Genomic DNA, 18,562 nt, shown 5'->3' with positions numbered 1-18,562 from the left:
CATGTTTTCAAACAGTGGCAGCCAGTGAAGTCAGATGTGTGTGTCTCAGGAGAAGCAAGAAGTGAGCAGTTAACCAGAGCTGTGTGCTCTACCTAGAAATCACAGTGTGGACGAGTAGTTCCTCCGATAGTGTTGGGTGTGTCACGTCACCTCATTCAAGACTGTTGAGAAGAAAAGCATTATACCGAGTAAGGCTTGGAAGGAGTACATCATCCATTGAGTTCCTTGAAGCTCAGTGAATAAAGACAAGACCCTCCATGTGGCTATTTCTGCCTGTTTGTTCCTCCAGATATCTTCTTATAATAAGAAGGTTATTGCTATGATCACTTCAACACTCAGAATGTTAAGCTGTGGATACTTTTGTTAGTGCTTCCAAAAATTAGGTGACACGGTTTAATATAGAAGCCCATTCTTCAGAGGGCCTAGTTGGATTTATACTTAATCTTAGGCTTTTGTAATTTTACAGCTTGTAGCAGTTCTCTCCATTTGATTTTATAATTATCTCAGATGCAGTTTTCTGCATCTGAGTACCAGAGCTAGTGCTTGACTTCAATCTGTTGCCTCTCTGCTTCTGACTGCCTGATCTGCCTTAAAGCAATCTTAAGTCTACAAATGGAGACTAAGCTCCAACAAAATAATACTTTATTAAAAAGATTTATTATATTTTTATTGGAAAGTTAGATATTTAGAGAGGAAGAGAAACAGACAGATATCTTCTGTCCATTGATTCGCTCCCCAAGCGGCCACAATAGCCACAACCGAGCTGATCCAAAACCAGGAGCCAGGCACCTCTTCTGGGTCTCCCACATGGGTGCTGGATCCCAAGGCCTTGGGCCGTCCTCAACTGCTTTCCCAGGCTGCATGGGAAGCTGGGCTGCTGGGACAGGAATCGACACCCATATGGGATCCTGACACTTGCAAGGTGAGAACTTTAGCTGCTAGGCTACCATACCAGGCCCCCAACAAGATAGTACTTAACCAGACTCATTCATTTTAAGAGTTTAAGAAGTTTGTGGAAAATGGAATTAAACGTTTATTTTAGTGTGAAATTTTTAAAAATCTATTTTTATTGGAAAGGCGAATTTACAGAGAAAAGGAGAGAGAGAGCTTTTATCTCCTGGTTCACTTCCCAAGTGGCCACAGTGGCTGGAGCTGAGCTGATCCAAAGCCAGGAACCAGGAACTTCTTCTGGATCTCCCATATGGGTGCAGGGTCCCAAGATTTTTGCTTTCTGCTCCTGCTTTTCCAAGCCACAAACAGCCAGAACATGAACCAGCAGCACCCATATGGGGTCCCAGCCCTTGTTGGGGGAGGATTAGCCAATTGAACTAGTGCACTGGGCCTGTAAAAATTTTTAAAATCCATACACACGAGATCTTTGAAAAAATTGTTGAAAATGCATGTTCCTTAAAAAAAAAAAAAAGCAGGGATTTCAAAATTTCTTGCACCACAATAGGCTTTTCCATTTACATGAAGCTTTAAGTGCCCCAAAATAGGTAATGAATTTGGAGTGAATGTTACCAGTGAATGTTGAGAAATCAAGCACTTAATTGTTCTGAGAGTATACTGTGTGTTTAGGTTAAGTTATCATGGTCATGTATATTGACAGATACCCTGAAAGGGTTTGGATGTGTGCGTGTGTGTAGTTATAGTATTCTTGATTACTTAGCCAGTAGTTTATTATTTGTAAAGCAGAATTATCAGAAAGTATTAGGTTTGCAGCACTTAATGGGTATATAAGCTTTCTTTATTTAGTGCTTTTCTTGCCCTTTAGGGTGTTGATGTTGTAACATAGCCAAAAATATGGTCAGTGTGCTTGCCAAGTACTGATACAAGGTTTTAGTTGGTTTGGGACAAAGCTTTGTGTTTCTGAAACCACTGTAGCGTCATCAGACATGTGGGACAGTGTCCTCAGAGTTTTCAGGTTTACACGTGAGGATTCAGTGCAGCGTTTAGGAGGGGCCTTGAGACAAGGCTGCCAGTTACGCTGCAAAATGTGTTTGTGGATTGTGGATAGTTCAAAACTGCGTTCTACATTTTAAAGTAACTGAAGGTAGGGAGTAAACGAATGTCATATTCTTAGAGTTATATATCTATGAAACGTACTGAATCTGTTAAAAGCCAAAAACCGTAAAATCCTTTCAGAAAGTCTGAAGTAAGTCTGCTCCAACTCATTGATTCTGAATTGCACATCAAGGCTGGGAGCCCCTGGAAGGCACAAGTTGTGGAGTGTTTGGATGTACATGTTTGTGCATGCATAATTCCATGAATTAGAAGTCATTTAATCCGTTATGGATGTAAAATTAACCCCAGACGACATTCCTGTGCAGTCAGTGGTCATTGTAAGCGTGTACGCCTGCCCATGTGCATGTCCCCCCTTGATACTCCTTTGTTCAGAATCATTCGTTGGGGTGTCTTTATGCTGTACAAAGATGAATACAGCTGTCACCAAGGACATTTGTGGCAGCAGAAGATACACACATGGTGGCTGTTGTCAAGGCTGTGCTCTCTGGGTGCTCTGCAGACCCTAGAGAGGAGCCCTGCTGTCTGCTGCACCCTCTACCTCTATAGCTTTAACTCCTTCCACAAGGACTTGGAGTACCAGCCACTCTGGGTACATCAATGAACAAGAAAAGGTTTATGTTCTTATGGTGTTGAAATCAAGTGCAAGAATAAGAAACATAAAATGGATAGCTGTGTAATTACTGTTGAAAAAATGCTTTACAAGAAGAGATTAAAGAGAGAAGGGCCTGGTGCTATGGCTCAGTGGTTATATCCTTGTCTTGCACGTGCCGGTATCCCATATGGGCACCAGTTCATGTCCCAGCTGCTTTTTACTTCCCATCTAGCTCCTTGCTTGTAGCCTGTGGAAGCAGTGGAGGATGTCTCAAAGCCTTGGAACCCTGCCTTGTGTGGGAGACCCAGAGGAGGCTTCTGACTCTTGGTTTCAGATCACCTCAGCTCTAGCTGTTGCAGCTGCTTGCGGAGTAAACCAGCAGACAGCAGCTCTTTCTGTTTTTCCTTCTCTGTAAATCTGCCTTTCCAAGGAAAATGAGTAAATCCCTAAAAGATAGAGAGAGAGAGAGGTGAGTAGGTGATGGTCTGGCTGGATTGCAGAGTAGAATGTGTCATCTGGTTCTCAACTGCTCAAAGTTTTAAAGAAGGACCCTGACGGTGTCCTGAATCCTAAATGTCGTTTAGCACTTGTAACATCTTCTGTGAACATGGTGTTAAGTAACACCAGTAAGTAGAATCTACATCAAGTTTTCTTGTATTTCCTTATTCATTTTCTTAAAGATGCATCTGAAAGGATAATGTAACTGTATTATTAGAAGGCTGACATTTTTAAAGCTGCGTAAGAAGTTCATTTTCACAAATCATGCCCTTTTAATATGTTTCTTGGAGAAACTCTAGAATTCGTATTCACGTGGAGTTTCTGTAAATCATGAATAATTACAGAGCTACAGCTTAACTGGCTAAAAGATGGAAAGAATAAGTTTGTCATCACAAGCAAATAAACAAAATCATTTAAGTATGCCATGTTGATGAACACAGTGTATACGATAAAAAATCCTTTCAAGCTTAGCATATGTGGTCATTCAGGGTGATTTTCTGAAAATTATGAGTAAACCAAGTAGACATCTAGAAGCACATTTTAGTGGTAAAAACGCGATTTTAGTGAACCCCACATCCCTAGAGAGCAGCCTGGTGGAGACTGAGATAGCCTGAAGCAGCTGCCCAGATGTGCACATCTGTGTAGTCACAAGGGAGCACTTAGTCACCTCCACAGTGTGAAGTCAGAACTGCGTGCAAGGACTCAGAGCAGCCTGTGCTCGCCACGTGCAGCGATTCCTCTCACCCAACTAGTTCTGCCTCATGTCTGAAGCTGTGCTATTGAAAGTCTTCGGAATAATAAAGTAAAAATTTTAACTCTATACCAGACTTTTCATTGCTGCTGAGTGTGATGTGTTTATTGTTGTTTTTATTTGTCTGGAGTCCAAGCTAGATGAGAAACAATCATCTGTCTTCGAGTGCATATGAAGTCATGTGGTAGAGGAAGACCACACGTCAGCAAAGGCATTAAAGTTCAGTTGGGAAGTTCTAGGCAGAAGTCTCGCATCATTTCCATCTCTTACTTGGTTACTTGGAAGGTGCAGTTCCCATCTGCTATCAACAGTTGAATTAAATTATCTGTTAGCTTAGCTTTGGTATCAATGAAACCCTAGTCACTGGCCCTTGATACCTTGGTGAGAATTTAACAGAGCAGAAAACCTTCAGAGTCGCAAATTGCAAGATGGAATGTTAGATCAAGGGAGACCAAACTTTTATGATGAACATGCTCAGGTCTGTCACTGTTAATGGAAAACCAACAGAGCAAATGTCGTATTGATAGTGATTTTAGTTTATTGTCTTCTTGTAAGTAAAGAGGTTGGCTGCTGAGGTGACTTATTTGAAAGTAGAAGGGCAGTTGGATAGATTTTTGCACTGAAACATTTTAATTTTGCTGTCCACAAACTCTGAAATACTGTTTTGTAACACACAACATTATTTGCATATTGCTAAAAAAATGTTGTCAATTAAACTGTATCTGTGATAGACATAGGTTCTGATGTATCACTTTTGTACATGTATAATTTATATAAACCAAGTGGTTTCATGCATTCCTGCAACTATCATATTCAGAGTCCAACTCTTATTTAGATTTGGAACCTAATTTTAAAAATATATTATTTTTTATTTCAAAGGTAGTATTAGAAGGAGAGAAAAAGATCTTCATCCACTGGTTCACTCTGCAAGTGGCCACAGTGGCCAAAGCTAAGTTGATCTAAAGCCAGGAGCCAAGAACTAGGAACCAGGAGCTTCTTCCAATACTCTCAAGGCTTTGAGCCATCCTCGACTGCTTTCCCAAGCCACACACATGGAGCTGGATGGGAAATGGAGCATCTGGGACACGAACCAGCACCCATATGGGATCTCAGTGCATGCAAAGTGAGGAATTTAGCCAATATGGTACTGTGCTACCCCCCCCCTTTCCCTTTTTCCTTAAAGATTTGTTTATTTTTATTGGAAAGGCAGATATAGACAGAGAGAGGGAGATAGAGAGAGGAAGGTCTTTTGTCTACTTATTTTCTTCCCAAGTGGCTGCAATGCCTGGAGCTAAACCAGTCTGAAGCTAGGAACCAGGAGCTTCTTCTGGGTCTCCCATGCTGGTGCAGGAAATCAAGGCTTTGGGCCATCCTCTGCTGCTTTCCCAGGCCACAAGCAGAGAGCTAGATGGAAAGTAGAGCAGCCAGGACACAAACTGGTGCCCATTTGGGATCCCGGTGCGTGCAAGGTGAGGATTTAGCCATTAGGCTAATGCACCTTACCCTGTATTATCTTTTTGTACCGTTAACAACATTGGTACTTGCTGTTTCTTTTTTTTTTTTTAAGATTTATTTATTTTTATTGCAAAGTCATATATGTAGAGAGAGAAGGAGAGACATAAGAAGATGTTCCATCTAATGATTCACTCCCCAATGACCGCATCGGCCAGAGCTGTGCCAATCTGATGCCAGGAGCCCGGAGCCCAGAGCTTCTTCCAGGTCTCCCACATGGGTGTAGGGTCCAGTGCTTTGAGCCGTCTTTGACTGCTTTCCCAGACTACAATCAGGGAGCTGGATAGGAAGCTTGGCTGTCTGGAATAGAACCAGCACCCGTATGTGGTCCCAGTGCATGCAAGGCTAGAATTTAGCCACTAAACTAATTATCCTTGCCCTGTATTATCTCTTTGTACCATTAGCAACATTGGTACTTGCTGTTTCTTTAAAAGCAAATCCACTCTTGTCTGAAATTTTCTTCCAAACCAATAGCCATTAAAAGCTTTAGTACTTAAATTCCATCTCAGTTTGAGTACTGTGTATCCCAGAGTATGATCGAGTGATTTCCAGTTCATTGCGGGAGCTGCCTTGAAAGCTTCATCTGCCAGTAGATGTCTTCATTTGTTCACCCATAGCCACTGGTTTGAGTGCTGGGTGCCAGTCCAGATACACACCCTGCTGAAATGATGGGTTGTGTGGTAGAGAGAGGTCTGAAATGGAAAAGAAGACGAGCATTAAAACCCCACACTGGCCAGTGGGATCAGTGTATAGGAGCAGGTGCCACCAGGTGGGACATGGGACAGGAGGATCCTGAGAAATAACCTGGTTGCCAAAACTGCAGTTAGCTTTCAGAGACATCTTGTTAAGCTTTGAGGCAAGTTGGGACTTTCTGTTCTTTTTAATAAGGAAAACAAATGTCTGGGCCTGGTGTTGTGATACCCTGGGTTACACCACTGGCCTCCTGTGTCAGAGCTGTGGTTCCTGTCCCTGCCGACAGACCTGGGAAGAAAGCAAACAACCCCAGTACTTGGACCCCTGCGACCCACGTTGGGGACCTAGATGGAGCCCCTGGCTCTGGCCTGGCCTAGCCCTGACTCTGTCAGCCATCTAGGGAGTGAACCAGCAGGTGGAAGGTCTCTTTCTTCATGTCTCTCATTCTGCCCTTCAAATGAATAAAATAGATATGTAAGATTAAAAAAGAATAGTCCCTTTGTATATACTAGGCTATTGGCTTGAAATTCCTTTTTCCAATATGTGTTATTTATAAACAACTTCTTAACCACATCCTGTAACTACTTCCTTGACATCTCAATTTTAGTATACACAACTGGCTGCTGTAAGCCTTTTCTTTTTCCTCCCAAGCTAACATGTTTTTGAGTTTAACCTAAATCAGAGTGGCACAGGAACAGTGAAAGGATCAACATTAACATCCCATCATATATATTATATAGTTTTCTTCATAACTTCTAGATCTTTGTGTAGATCCATGTCCCTGTCTGGGCTCACAGTCTTTTACCTGAAGAACTGACTTCAATGTTTCTTGTTGGTGGGAATCCTATTAATGAGTTCTCTAAGCTCTTATGTGTTTGGAAAACACTGGGTTTTACCTTTGCATTGGAAATCACCTTCCGTGTGTGTGCACTGGAGGTTTGAGAATGGTTTCCGTTGAGCATCGTGACTCTGTCATCTTCAGAATCGTGTAGTGTGTGGTGACAAGCTTGCTGCACTTCTTAGAACTTTTTGGATCCATAGTTTGGTGTCTTGTTATCGGATCTGTTTCTGTGTGGAGCTGTGTCCAGTTCATTGAATGACTATGTAATCCTTCGTCTCTGCTGTCTTCATTCCCAGCATTTTTCATTTTATCCCTCCTTTCTGTGCTGGCATTCACAGTATTCCCAGAATAGTGTCCTGGATTTTCTAACAAAGCCTTTAACATGACTGTTTACTCCTTTTTCTAACATACCCAACAACTATGAATGTGTTTGTTGCTTTTTCTCTGGAGAATGAGGATTTTTCTCCTTTATTATTAGTACATCCTTTTTTTCCCCAAGATTATTTTTTATTTGACAAACAATTACAACAGAGAAAAAAAAAAAGACAAAGATCTTTCATCTACTCTTTCACTCCCTAAATGACCCACAACAGCTGGATATGGCCCTTCCAAAGCCAGGAATCAGGAGCTTGTTCCAGGTCTCAAGTGGCTGCTAGGGCCCAAGCATTTGGGCCAGTTGTTATGAGGGAGCTGCATCGGAAGCAGAGCCTCTGGACTTGAAACAGTACCCATGTGGGATGCCAGGGCCCTTGCTGTGGCACAGCACTGGTCCTTTTTTAGTACATCCTAATTTTTTTTTCTTTTTCTGGGGACCAGCTATCCTAGCATCCCTTATGGCTGGTTGGGTTGAAGTAGGCTTCAATGCCCATTGACACATATGAGAGCTGAATGGGATGTGGGACAGACAGGACCAGTCTGCTGTATATACTTGCAAGTGCAGGTATGTACTAGGGCAAGAAGCGGGCCTGGCGGGGGGTTATTACGGGTTGCTCCGACTAGGTTACAACTCCCACTGGTTTGCGTGCGCACCGAGTGTGCAGTGGGCAGGATTGGACCAGAATTAGTTTGTGTACAGGAGAGGGCTGGAGACAACTGGCCCAACAATTGCATCTAACAGAGTGCGCGGAGGTCGATTTGGGTGACGACTGTGCTGGACCCAGTATTGGCATGCACACACAAGAATCAGATCTGGCATCACCTCAGATGAAATATATCTGGGAATCCCCCCAACTTGACCTCTGGACTCAGAATTCCAACCATGGAGAGAATTGCAGGCTCCATGGTCTGACCATGGAATGCGTGTGTCAGAGCTGGGACTCCTCAGTGTCTTAGACGGAGCAGTGGACAGCATGTCCAGGTACATGTGGAGATATGTCAGCACACTGGAACCTGCAGAGGACACCTGGTACACAACAGAGGGCAGAACAAACTGATCAACTACTCCAGTCAAGAGTTGGCAGTGAATGTCTCTGCAAACAGAGACTCTAAGGAGGACTGTGTCAGCTGATGGATCTGGAGAGATTTCATCGTGGTTGGAGTGCCATGACCAGCAGAAAACAGAACTGTTGAACTGTGAAAACCACTTGAGCAGGACCCTCGGCGCAGGCCCCACACTGGGGACCCTGGGATGGTTGGGAGGCTGGGGTGGCTTCTCCCCTTCTCTCTCCCCTTCCCCCAGTTACAGGAAGGAAAAAGAACATTGTGGAAACGATGGTCTCACCCTTACCTCTAGCCCTTGACCCTTTGCACCTCAATCAAATATGTAAAAAGTATGAAAAATAAAATTTATACAATTTGAAGGATCTATTTTATTTATTACAGAGATGGGGGAAGGGGGAGGCACACTTTCAGATGTTCATTCTTCCCCCAAATGGTTGCAGCCAAGACTGGGCCAGGCTGATACCAGGGGCTTTGTCCACGTCTCTTCCAAGCGTGGGAAGGGTCCCAAGTACACCGGCCATCTTCCACCACTTTCCCAGGTTCCTTATCAGGGAGCTGGACTGAATGGAAAAGGAGCAGTTGGCATCTGAACCAGTGCTGATGATGTGTGAATGCTGGCATTGTAGGCAGTGGTTTAACCCTCTGTGCTACAATAGCAGTCTCCTGAGATTATCTTGAAACAGGCTGATTATGTACTCCTGGATGTTACCATTGTAGACAGTATCTTCTGTGTTAATATTTTACAAGAGTTGTATCTTACACTTGAGTCTCCTTGTGTCTAAATGTCAACCGAATACAAAAATAAAGGAAAATCCTGGGATGTTCCAGCGTGCTTGAAACTTGCACTTCAGTGATCACATCTTATGTATTGCTGTGGTGTTATAGCTTCCTGGGTTGATATCTAAAGTGCCTTTTACCAATCATTATTAATTTATAGGTTATTACCAGAGCAAGACATGTTAATTTAAGATAGTCCTGGCATGGTAACCTAGCGTCTAACATCCTCCCCTTGCACGTACCGAGATCCCATATGGGCGCCGGTTCTAGTCCTGGCAGCTCCGCTTCCCATCCAGCTCCCTGCTTGTGGCCTGGGAAAGCAGTCGAGGATGGGCCAAAGCCTTGGGACCCTGCACCTGCATGGAAGACACGGAAGAAGCTCCTGGCGCCTGGCTCCTGGCTCCTGGCTCCTGACTTCAGATCAGCTCAGCTCTGGCCGTTGTGGCCACTTGGAAAGTAGATCATTGGACAGAAGGTCTCTCTGTTTTTCCTTCTCTATGTATCTGACTTTCCAATAAAAATAAATAAATCTTAAATTTTTTTTTTTAAATTGAAGAAGAGAGAGGCCTCTTCTTAACTAGAGCTGCTGTAGCTTCCCCGAGTCGTAGATGTGCTGTTTTTATGTGTGTGGTGAAGTCCCTCTTACCTTACATGCTCATGTCACGGTGTCAGTCCAGACCTCACCCCTGGACAACCAGGACTCTGCTGCTCACATTAGCACACAGTGCTGCAGAAACAGGAGGTACAGGGTAATGATTTAAATGTTAGGAAATCTACTAGTCATTAATTTTTTGTTAGCCTTACTTTATAGTAAATAGCTTTTACCTTAATGAATACTTTGACCTTTTTATTTAAGTTGCTCAATGCCTTGGCTCAGCCTGGTTGACTCATTGTACTGCAGGTTGTGCTGGCCAGTAGCGGGCGAGGATAGGTGTTGTAACTGAAATACGTGTTGGAGAAGACTCAAACTGAGGTGTGAGAACCATGCAGTCATTTAAGCAGATGTGAGTACAGAAAAAATGGGGCCCAAATTAGTAGGGAGGCAAATGAAGGTGTGATTGGGAGGAGACCATTGTTGAGAAGTTGGCTTGATCAGGACAGGAAACAAAATCCATCTGTTTCAGTCGAGGGCAGTGGGGCACATGCCTGAGCTGCAGAGCGGGAGTGTTTTAAAGCTCACATGTTGGCTTGCCTGGGTTGTCTTAGGAAACACCTGCAGGCTGGGAAGATTACACAGCAGAAATATGCTTTACCACAGTTCCATGAGCTGGACATCCGAAGTCCAGGCAGTGAACTGCTCCTTTGGCCTCCCAGCCCATGAAAGTGCTGTGTGGTTGAAGGACACCTGCCCACTGTAGTAGACTCAGCCTGACAGGTGCATTGAACCCTGACTCTCATGCTTTGCCTCCAAACACGGTCATTCTGTGAGGTAGGCAATGGGGCTTGGGACTTCAGCATTGCCCCTTGAGAGGACTCTGGTCAGCCCTAAACTTGGTCAGAACAGAGAGAGAATGAGGACCCGCTGCCCAGAAGCCTTCTCCATCACGGTGACATGGTCTTGGTGGTGGCTGCCATGACCTGCAGCGCTGGGTGTGTGACGTGTGCCTCGGGAAGCGTGCTGGGTTTCACTCGGTTTGTGTTAACTGGTGATATGTAAATGACCTGCCTGGGTGGCTGATGGCTAAGATGTGGGCAGTTCAGATCTTGACTAATTGCTTTATTTGACTTAATAAAGAAGTGAGGATCATATTATTAGATACATGGACCCAGGGTCACCCCAGTAATTTTAAAAATAATTGTGATGTAAGCTGAGTTCTGAAATCTTTATTGGATATTGCCACCTGTAGATGACAGCACAAAACCCGGAGAAATAAAATATTAACACTCTCATTTTTGTTCTTCCTCATGCTGTTAAGCCATGGGACGATCCATCTTCCTTTTTAATTGTATGATTGTGACAAATGGGTTTTAGATCTTCAAGATCATTTCCCTTCTCTTTAAATTTTAAAGGGATTTGATATTTGCATATAACAAGTATTTAAATTGTTCAGTAAGATTTCAGTTGTCAGATTGAAGGGCCCATTTAAATAAAACTGTTCTCTGTAGGAGAAAAGCTGGTAGTTGCCCTTTAAAAAATTTGTAACTCATTTAGTCTAGGAAGCTCAAATCTGTAACATCTTTCCATAAGAGAAGAATTGTGAAAGAGGTTTTTATGTTTGCATTGGGTCGTTAAATTCAGTTCAGCTTATTGTTTGGTTTTCCTCCCTTCATACACTTTTCCTTTTAAGCCAGTTTGGACATAGCAGAAGTTTCAGACCGCTCCCTCTGCTCTGCCCCAGCTGTTGGCATCCTGCGTGACCGTGGCACGGTTACCACGCCCAGGAGATCAGCTCTGGCGCAGAGCTCATCCAGAGCCCCAGTGCACGCAGCCGTGCTTTCTCCCTGCTTTGCTTCATCCTGTTTCACAGTCTCATCTTTTGTTTCATTTTCTTCATATTTGTCAAGAGTTTCAAGTGGTTATTTTGCAGTTTTCCTCCATGTAGATTTTTTTTCAGTATTTATTAATTTGAGAGTCACAGAGACAGATCTTCCTTCCCCAAATGCCCAGAGGGAGCTGGACCAGAACTGGAGCAGCCAGGACTAGATCTGGTATCCATGTGGGGTGCCAGCACTGCAAGGCAGTAGCTTGACTCACTGTGCCACATGCTGTTTATGATGTTTTCTCACTGATTGACTGAAGTTGTCCCTTTCTAACAAGAGTACAGCAGAAAGGGCGTCACATGCTTTGAGTGCCTCACGTGGAGGATTGAGAAGCTATGCAGCTCTCATCATCATGAGCTCCAGGAGCTTGACGGAGGGGTGGGTGTGGCAGGGTAAGGCACCGTTCGGGACACCTGTGTCTCAGTCCCTCTGCTGCCACAGCTTCTGCTCGAGCTCCCTGATGACGGACACTCTGGCAGGCCACAGGTGCGTAGGTACCCAAGTGGGGCTTCAGCATCCTGGCCTCAGCCGGAGACGCAGAAGATGGAAGGCCCCTCATCGTCGCTCGCTCTCTCTGCTCTGCTTTTCACGTGATTAAAAACTAAACTGTGAAACTGAATGGAAAGTATGCTTGCTTTTATACAATGTACATTATTATAAATTCTATATAATATCCACTAAAACATTTGCCATGTGATGCAAATGACACAAAATGGTGATCTCAGACCTGTCAGTAGTTAGTTAATGAGATGAGGCTACCAGAATTTCACTGACCTGAACTGTGTTAATGAGAAACAAACTTTTTTTTGGTCAAATGAGACAATTATTTGTTTGCTATAAAGTTAATAAAGGTATTATCAGGAGCGGGGTCTTCCCAACAACAAGATTGCATTTGGAATGGAAGTTGTCTCGGTTGAGATGCTTAATTCTAGGTGACTTACCAGTGGAACATTAAATGAGGAAAAAGGTGATTAGCTTTTAATTTTGTATACATGATGCCAGAAATAAGTTAGTAACTAAGTAATTGGTAGATCCAGCAAACCGTGTGAAATCAATCTATCATAGTAAGTTCCTGGGCCTTAGCCATGTATAAATTCTAAGCCAGATGCAACAGCATTGAAAGAAACACCATGTTACATTTCTGAAGCCTTATTGACATTTAAACATGGTTTTCATTAAGAAGTGCAATCATACATTCAGGCTTTGATATTCCTAGAAAATAAGATCTGGGGTTCAGCTGTTTGCAGGTGATTCTAAGGGTTTACTGTGCAGCTCTCCTACTCTGATGGACGTCAGAACCTTCCCACATTACTCCTGATATTTGCTAATTTTCTTGACTTGCCAGGTTTTCTCCAGCAGAAGTATTTGCTGTTGTCAGTGTTTTGGACTTGTTCTTAAAAACATTCCTAGATAACCAACCATGTGATAATAGAGCTCGATACTGCTGTCTAATCAGAGTAGCAATATTCCATGTAATGGGTTAAATTTCTTGTTGATTCTAGCTCAGCGATCAGCAAACACTGGGAGGCTGAATTGGCTACCCTCAAAGGAAACAATGCCAAACTGACTGCGGCGCTGCTGGAGTCCACTGCCAACGTGAAACAGTGGAAGCAACAGCTGGCTGCCTACCAGGAGGAGGCAGAGCGCCTGCACAAGCGGGTAAGCCAGGCTCGGTCCAGATGTGGAGGACGCTCCTCCACCAGGGGGATCCTCCTGTGGGTCCACCTCTGGGACGGCTGTGACAGCCACCAATTGCCGGGGTGGGGACCAGGGTAACGCAAAGTGCTTTCCGTGGTTGGATGAAGCCAGAAGACATGGCTGCAAGTTCCAGTTGTAGCTCTTGACAGCTCTCCAGTCCCTCTCCGCGTGGGGATCTATCCTTCAGAGAGTTTGTAGCAGATAAGCAATTAATTTAAAAATGACCTTGTTTTGATGCAAAAGAATGTTGATATCCATGCCTAGGTTTATTTTTTTAAATATTATTCACAACACCCTTTTTTCATGATGTTTTTGAAGACCGTCTTAGGCACTCTGTGCAATTCCTGTAACAGTGACTTGACATGTTGTTGTACTGACTGAATTCCAGTTAAAATGAGAAAATAAAGTACCTTTATGATTTTTTTAAAGACGGGATAATTTGGAGATTCAGGTAGAAAATTATTTTTACAAATTGGTAGTTTTAGAGATTGAGGATAGAAAAAGAAAATTAGAAATTCTAGTGCCATGAACAACAGAAGTTGAAACAACGACCTGTGAAGGATCTTTTCTTAATTCAAAGCACAAGCATGTATTCACCCAGCAGGGGCAGGTCCACTGATTTCCGTTGTAAGCAGATAAAGAGTGGCTCGTAACAGCACAGTTTGAAGGGCATAAGGGACCAAATGACAGGGCACGTAAGATGAAAATGGAGTAGGTGGTCAGGGAGAGTCGGAGACCTGAGGCGACGCCGTCCTGTCCTGGCTAGGGCAGTGAACTTGGGAGGGGAACGAGGCATGCTGTGGACACTTCCCAGCATTGCCAGGATAGGCGTGGGCTTGTTCCTCCTGGGAATGAGGAGACTTGCTTGATTTTGTTGGAAGTCTTGGACAGTGAGGATGGTTAAGTAGGTGGGACCTGAGAAATTATATTTTAAATTTTCTTTTAAAAAAAATGAGTCATTGGAAGACTTTGAGTAGAAGAAGAAAGAAGAATCTGTTGGCAATTTTTGGAACAAATGAAAGTAGAAGGTCTGTGCTTCAGGCTCAGCCCTGAGTGTGTGCGATCGCCAGCACGTGAAGAGAGGAGGAAGATGGTGACAGTGAGAGAGCTGAGCAGATAACAGGCTGGAGACGGGAGATGGTGTGCTGTTCTCTTAGGATGGATTGTGTCATACTCCGTCAAAAATCAGAGTGTGCGTGAGCAGGTATGGGTGTGTGCATGTGTGAGAGAGAATTTATCCATACTCACGCTGTCTTTGAATGTTGTGTAACTTAAAGACACTGCCCTGTCGTTTCAAAACATCAACATATAAAAGTTATGTTGTTCATTAGGCACTGAGTAAATTCTCACTAAAAACTATTACCTTTCTCATAAAGGCACTGTTCATATGAAATGATTGTAGTACTGGATGATCTGGATGATTTAAGGTTTTTTTTTTTAAAGGAAATTTGTTTTTATTGGGAAGGCAGGTATATAGAGAGTGGGAGAGAAGGAAAGAGAAATCTTCCATCTGCTGGTGCACCCCCTCCCCCACCCAAATGACCACAAGAGCTGGAGCTGAGCTGATCAGAAGCCTGGAGCCTGGGACCTCCTCCAGGTTTCCCATATGGGTCCAGCAGTCCAAGGACTTGGGACATCCTCGGCTGCTTTCCCAGGCTGTAAGCAGGAATGAGTGGGAAGTGGAGCAGCTAGGACATGAACTGGCGCCCACGTGGTCTTTTAGCACTTGGAGGTGTGAAGGATTAGCCAGCTGAGCCATCATGCCGGCCTCCAGCTGTGTGCTTTGAGTATATTTTTTCTTCCAGATTCCCTCACGTCCTCCTCGCATGTAGGGGCCAGTTCTCAGGATCCGGGTTCAGCCTGGAGGCTGCTGAAAGAGGGCAGATAGCCGTATTTGATACTGAAGAGTTTGAGTAAACTTAATTTCTGCTTGTTTATCAGTTCAGTTTTCTCAGCATTTCTATGATTAGCATTTAAATAATTACTGGTGTTTTTTATTCCCTGTGTCTTAAATGTATGTCTTTGAAGAAGTTTATCATTCCGAGCATTTTTCAAAATTAATTTTCATAAACTTGCTCCAAGTTAATTATCCGATGTCCTCGGTGAGGAGCTCCCTGGAAGTGTCGTTTAACCTGTCCTCCCTTTGACGCTCAGGTGACTGAGCTCGAGTGTGTCAGCAGCCAAGCGAATGCAGTGCACACCCACAAGACGGAACTAAACCAGACGATACAGGAGCTGGAGGAGACGCTGAAGCTCAAGGAGGAGGTATGTGCCCTCCAGCTGGCACGGATGGAATGGGACCGTGGGCTTCTCTTTTGGGACTGGGTTTGTTTGTTTGTTTTTTAATGGCATGAAGCCCTGTTTTTCACATCCTCCATTCTGCCCTGAGCTACGGGAGCAGCAGTCTGACCAGGACTTGGTGCCTTCCTGGGTGAAGGCCGCACACGGAAGATCCACAGAGATCTCCAGGAGGCCTCGCACATGGACAAGTGGGTGCTGTCCCTGGTCTCAGATCCTGGAGACAGCTGTATGCGCTCAGCTGATGCCGCCGCGAGCTGCTGCTGCTGCTAGGCAGTGTTGAATCCAGCAAGGAGTCCCACTGCCCGGGACTGCTGTGTCCCAGCACACCCCGCGCGTGAACACTCCTGGAGAAGGTGTCTTTTTCTAAGAACGGAGATAGTGACTGTGGGAAAAATGAGGTCTTTCCTTCATGTAGTTTCAATGTTGTCATTAAAGACCTTGCTCTCCCTTTTCTAGGAAATAGAAAGATTGAAGCAGGAAGTTGCTAATGCCCGGGAGCTGCAGGAGCAGAGGGACTCGCTGACCGAGAAGCTGCAGGTGCGCTGTGGCCACTCTGGCCCTTCTGCCGCAAAGCCGTCTGGGACATCGCGGGGTTCTCCCCAAAACTCTGCATTTCAGTTGTTTTTTCTTTCCCAAGACTTTCCTAATCTTTGATTTCTCAAAATTTACTTAACAAACGCCATCTAAGTAGCTTATAATTATCACAGATGGTCAGTTCCAGATTTCAGTAAATTATTTTGGAAACTTTTAACATAAATGCTTTTAACTTAAAATGTACCCTGATTTTAGAGAAAGCGTTTGAAATTGGTTTTGTTCAGTGTGGGATTTCAGGTTTATGTACTTTCATTCTCTCTTCAGTCTGGTCTCACCGCCCATGTGGGATCCCAGCTCATGCAAGGCAAGGACTTTAGCCACTAGGCTACCGCACCATGCCCAACTGTTCCAGTTCTGATCTAGCTCCCTGTTGATGTGCCTGGGAAAGAAACAAAAGATGGCTCAGGTCCTTGGGCCCGTGCACCTGCTGGGAGACCTGGATAGAGTGCCTGGCTGCTGTCTTTGGCCTGGCCCTGCCCCAGCTGTTATGGGCCTTCAAGGCATGAAACAGTATATAGAAGATCTCTCTTGGTCTCCTCCTCTCTATAACTCGGCGTTTCAAAAACAAAAAATCATTTTAAAAAATAGCATCATTCTTTTCCTGAGATGGTAGAGGAAGCCTCCTGGAATTCTGTTAAATAAACATAGACAGGAGGTGTGATTATGGATAAAAAATTCATACTTACATGTAAATTAAGAATATTGGTGTTTTTTTTAGTGTTCCAAGATTTTTTATATTTATAGATTTCTAAATATCAAAGTAGCTAATGTGCATTATAAAAAAACTAAATATTCAGAAAAATACAGCAGAATAAAAAAGAAATCAGTCATAATTTTATGATGCTAAGACAAAGAAAACATTTGGAATTTCCTTGCCCTGCTGTTTTCTTGACAAATTTTTTAAAGATTTGTTTTATTTTGGGACAGTGGCTCATTACTCAGATAACAGTCTTTTGCCCTAAATCCTCTTCCTGTAAGCACTGGCATCCCTTGAGGGCACACCCTCATGTCCTAGCTGCTCCACTTCCCATCCAGCTCCATCCTTACGCCCTAGGAAAGCAGTGGAGGACGGCCAGAGTCTTGGCACCCTGTACCCGCATGGGAGACCCAGAAAGGGCTCCAGGCTCCTGGCTTCAGATCTGCTCACTTCTGCTGTTACAGCCACTTGCGCAGTGAACCAGCACGTCTCCCTCTCTCAGTTGTTCTCTTTATAAATCTGCCTTTCAAGTGTAAACAAGTAAATCTTTAAACAAAATTTATATTTTATTTATTTAAAAGGCTGAGTTGCAGAGGGGAGGTGGGAAAGATATTTCATCCAGTAGCTCACTCCCCAGACAGCTGCAACGGTCCAGGGTGGGCCGGGCTGAAGCAGGAAGCCTACAGCTGCCTCTGGGATTCCTGTGTGGGGGCAGGGTCCGTGTTCTCGGACCATCCTCTGCGTCATAGGCACGTTAGCAGGGAGCTGGATTGGAAGTGGGGTGTCGCCTTGTCCCTGCTGTGTGAAATGTTGCCGGTACGGTCTCTGCTTCTCTGTTTGTGGACGTTGTTACTGACCATCACTGTGGTTTTTAGCAGTTGATCTGTATTCTCTACACTTCATGCATACAATAATATGACAAAACAAAAATACTTTATGTAATTAGGACATCTTGTAGTCCTCTCACAGCTGGTTGCTTTCGTTTCTAAATCTTTCTTCAGAATTGTCAGCAAGGAGAACAAATTCATTCACTTCTTTTTCCTTGTTTTCACTGAGCTTGCTCACAGTAGTGTTAGGAAAAATAGTGAAGCAGCAATGAAAATGAGTTGCAGACAGGTTTTTCAAACCTGCCTTGGTGTGCAAAGTGCCTGTAGCATCGTAAGCGCAGTGGAAAGAGGGGTTTTTGTTGTTTGGATAGAAAGATATCCACAATCCAGTGCACAGAATCACTTGGATCTCAGCTGCCAAATCCAGAGTCGACTTCAGGTGTGTGGACTGAGACCCAGGGTGAATCTCAGTAGGCGTATTGCAGTACAGTGTCAGTGAGGATCGTGCTGTTTCGGAATGATGAGTTGACACGTCTTTATTGCACTTTTGTCTCTAAAGGAAGTAGAAATTCGAAACAAAGACCTGGAGGGCCAGCTCTCTGACTTGGAGCAGCGTCTGGAGAAAAGTCAGAACGAACAGGAAGCTTTTCGCAATAACCTGAAGACCCTCTTAGAGATTCTGGATGGGAAGATATTTGAACTAACAGAATTGCGAGATAACTTGGCCAAGCTACTAGAATGCAGCTAAGGAAAGTCGGGTTGCATTGCTGCTTGACTGGAAGAAATGCCATTTTTCTTCATGGGACTCATTGGGTTCTGCATCAAGATTGCACAA

At 44.0% G+C, this 18,562-nt stretch overlaps 1 protein-coding gene across 1 annotated transcript in view; it reads left to right on the top strand.

Annotated features, from left to right (window-relative positions):
• Positions 1-18,562, top strand: part of HOMER1 (homer scaffold protein 1) — a 72,280-nt gene extending 53,718 nt beyond the window's left edge. Inside the window, exons 6-9 of the mRNA XM_040985964.1 lie at positions 13,113-13,269; positions 15,463-15,573; positions 16,066-16,146; positions 18,287-18,562. Of these exons, the coding sequence (XP_040841898.1) occupies positions 13,113-13,269; positions 15,463-15,573; positions 16,066-16,146; positions 18,287-18,475 (538 nt within the window). The 3' untranslated portion in view covers positions 18,476-18,562. The remainder of the gene's footprint in view (positions 1-13,112; positions 13,270-15,462; positions 15,574-16,065; positions 16,147-18,286) is intronic.

The sequence above is a fragment of the Ochotona curzoniae genome, unplaced genomic scaffold (assembly GCF_017591425.1).
Source record: "Ochotona curzoniae isolate NIBS_2020 unplaced genomic scaffold, NIBS_Ocur_1.0 contig_4501, whole genome shotgun sequence".
Taxonomy (NCBI): domain Eukaryota; kingdom Metazoa; phylum Chordata; class Mammalia; order Lagomorpha; family Ochotonidae; genus Ochotona; species Ochotona curzoniae.
This window is presented reverse-complemented; position numbering and strand designations above follow the sequence as displayed.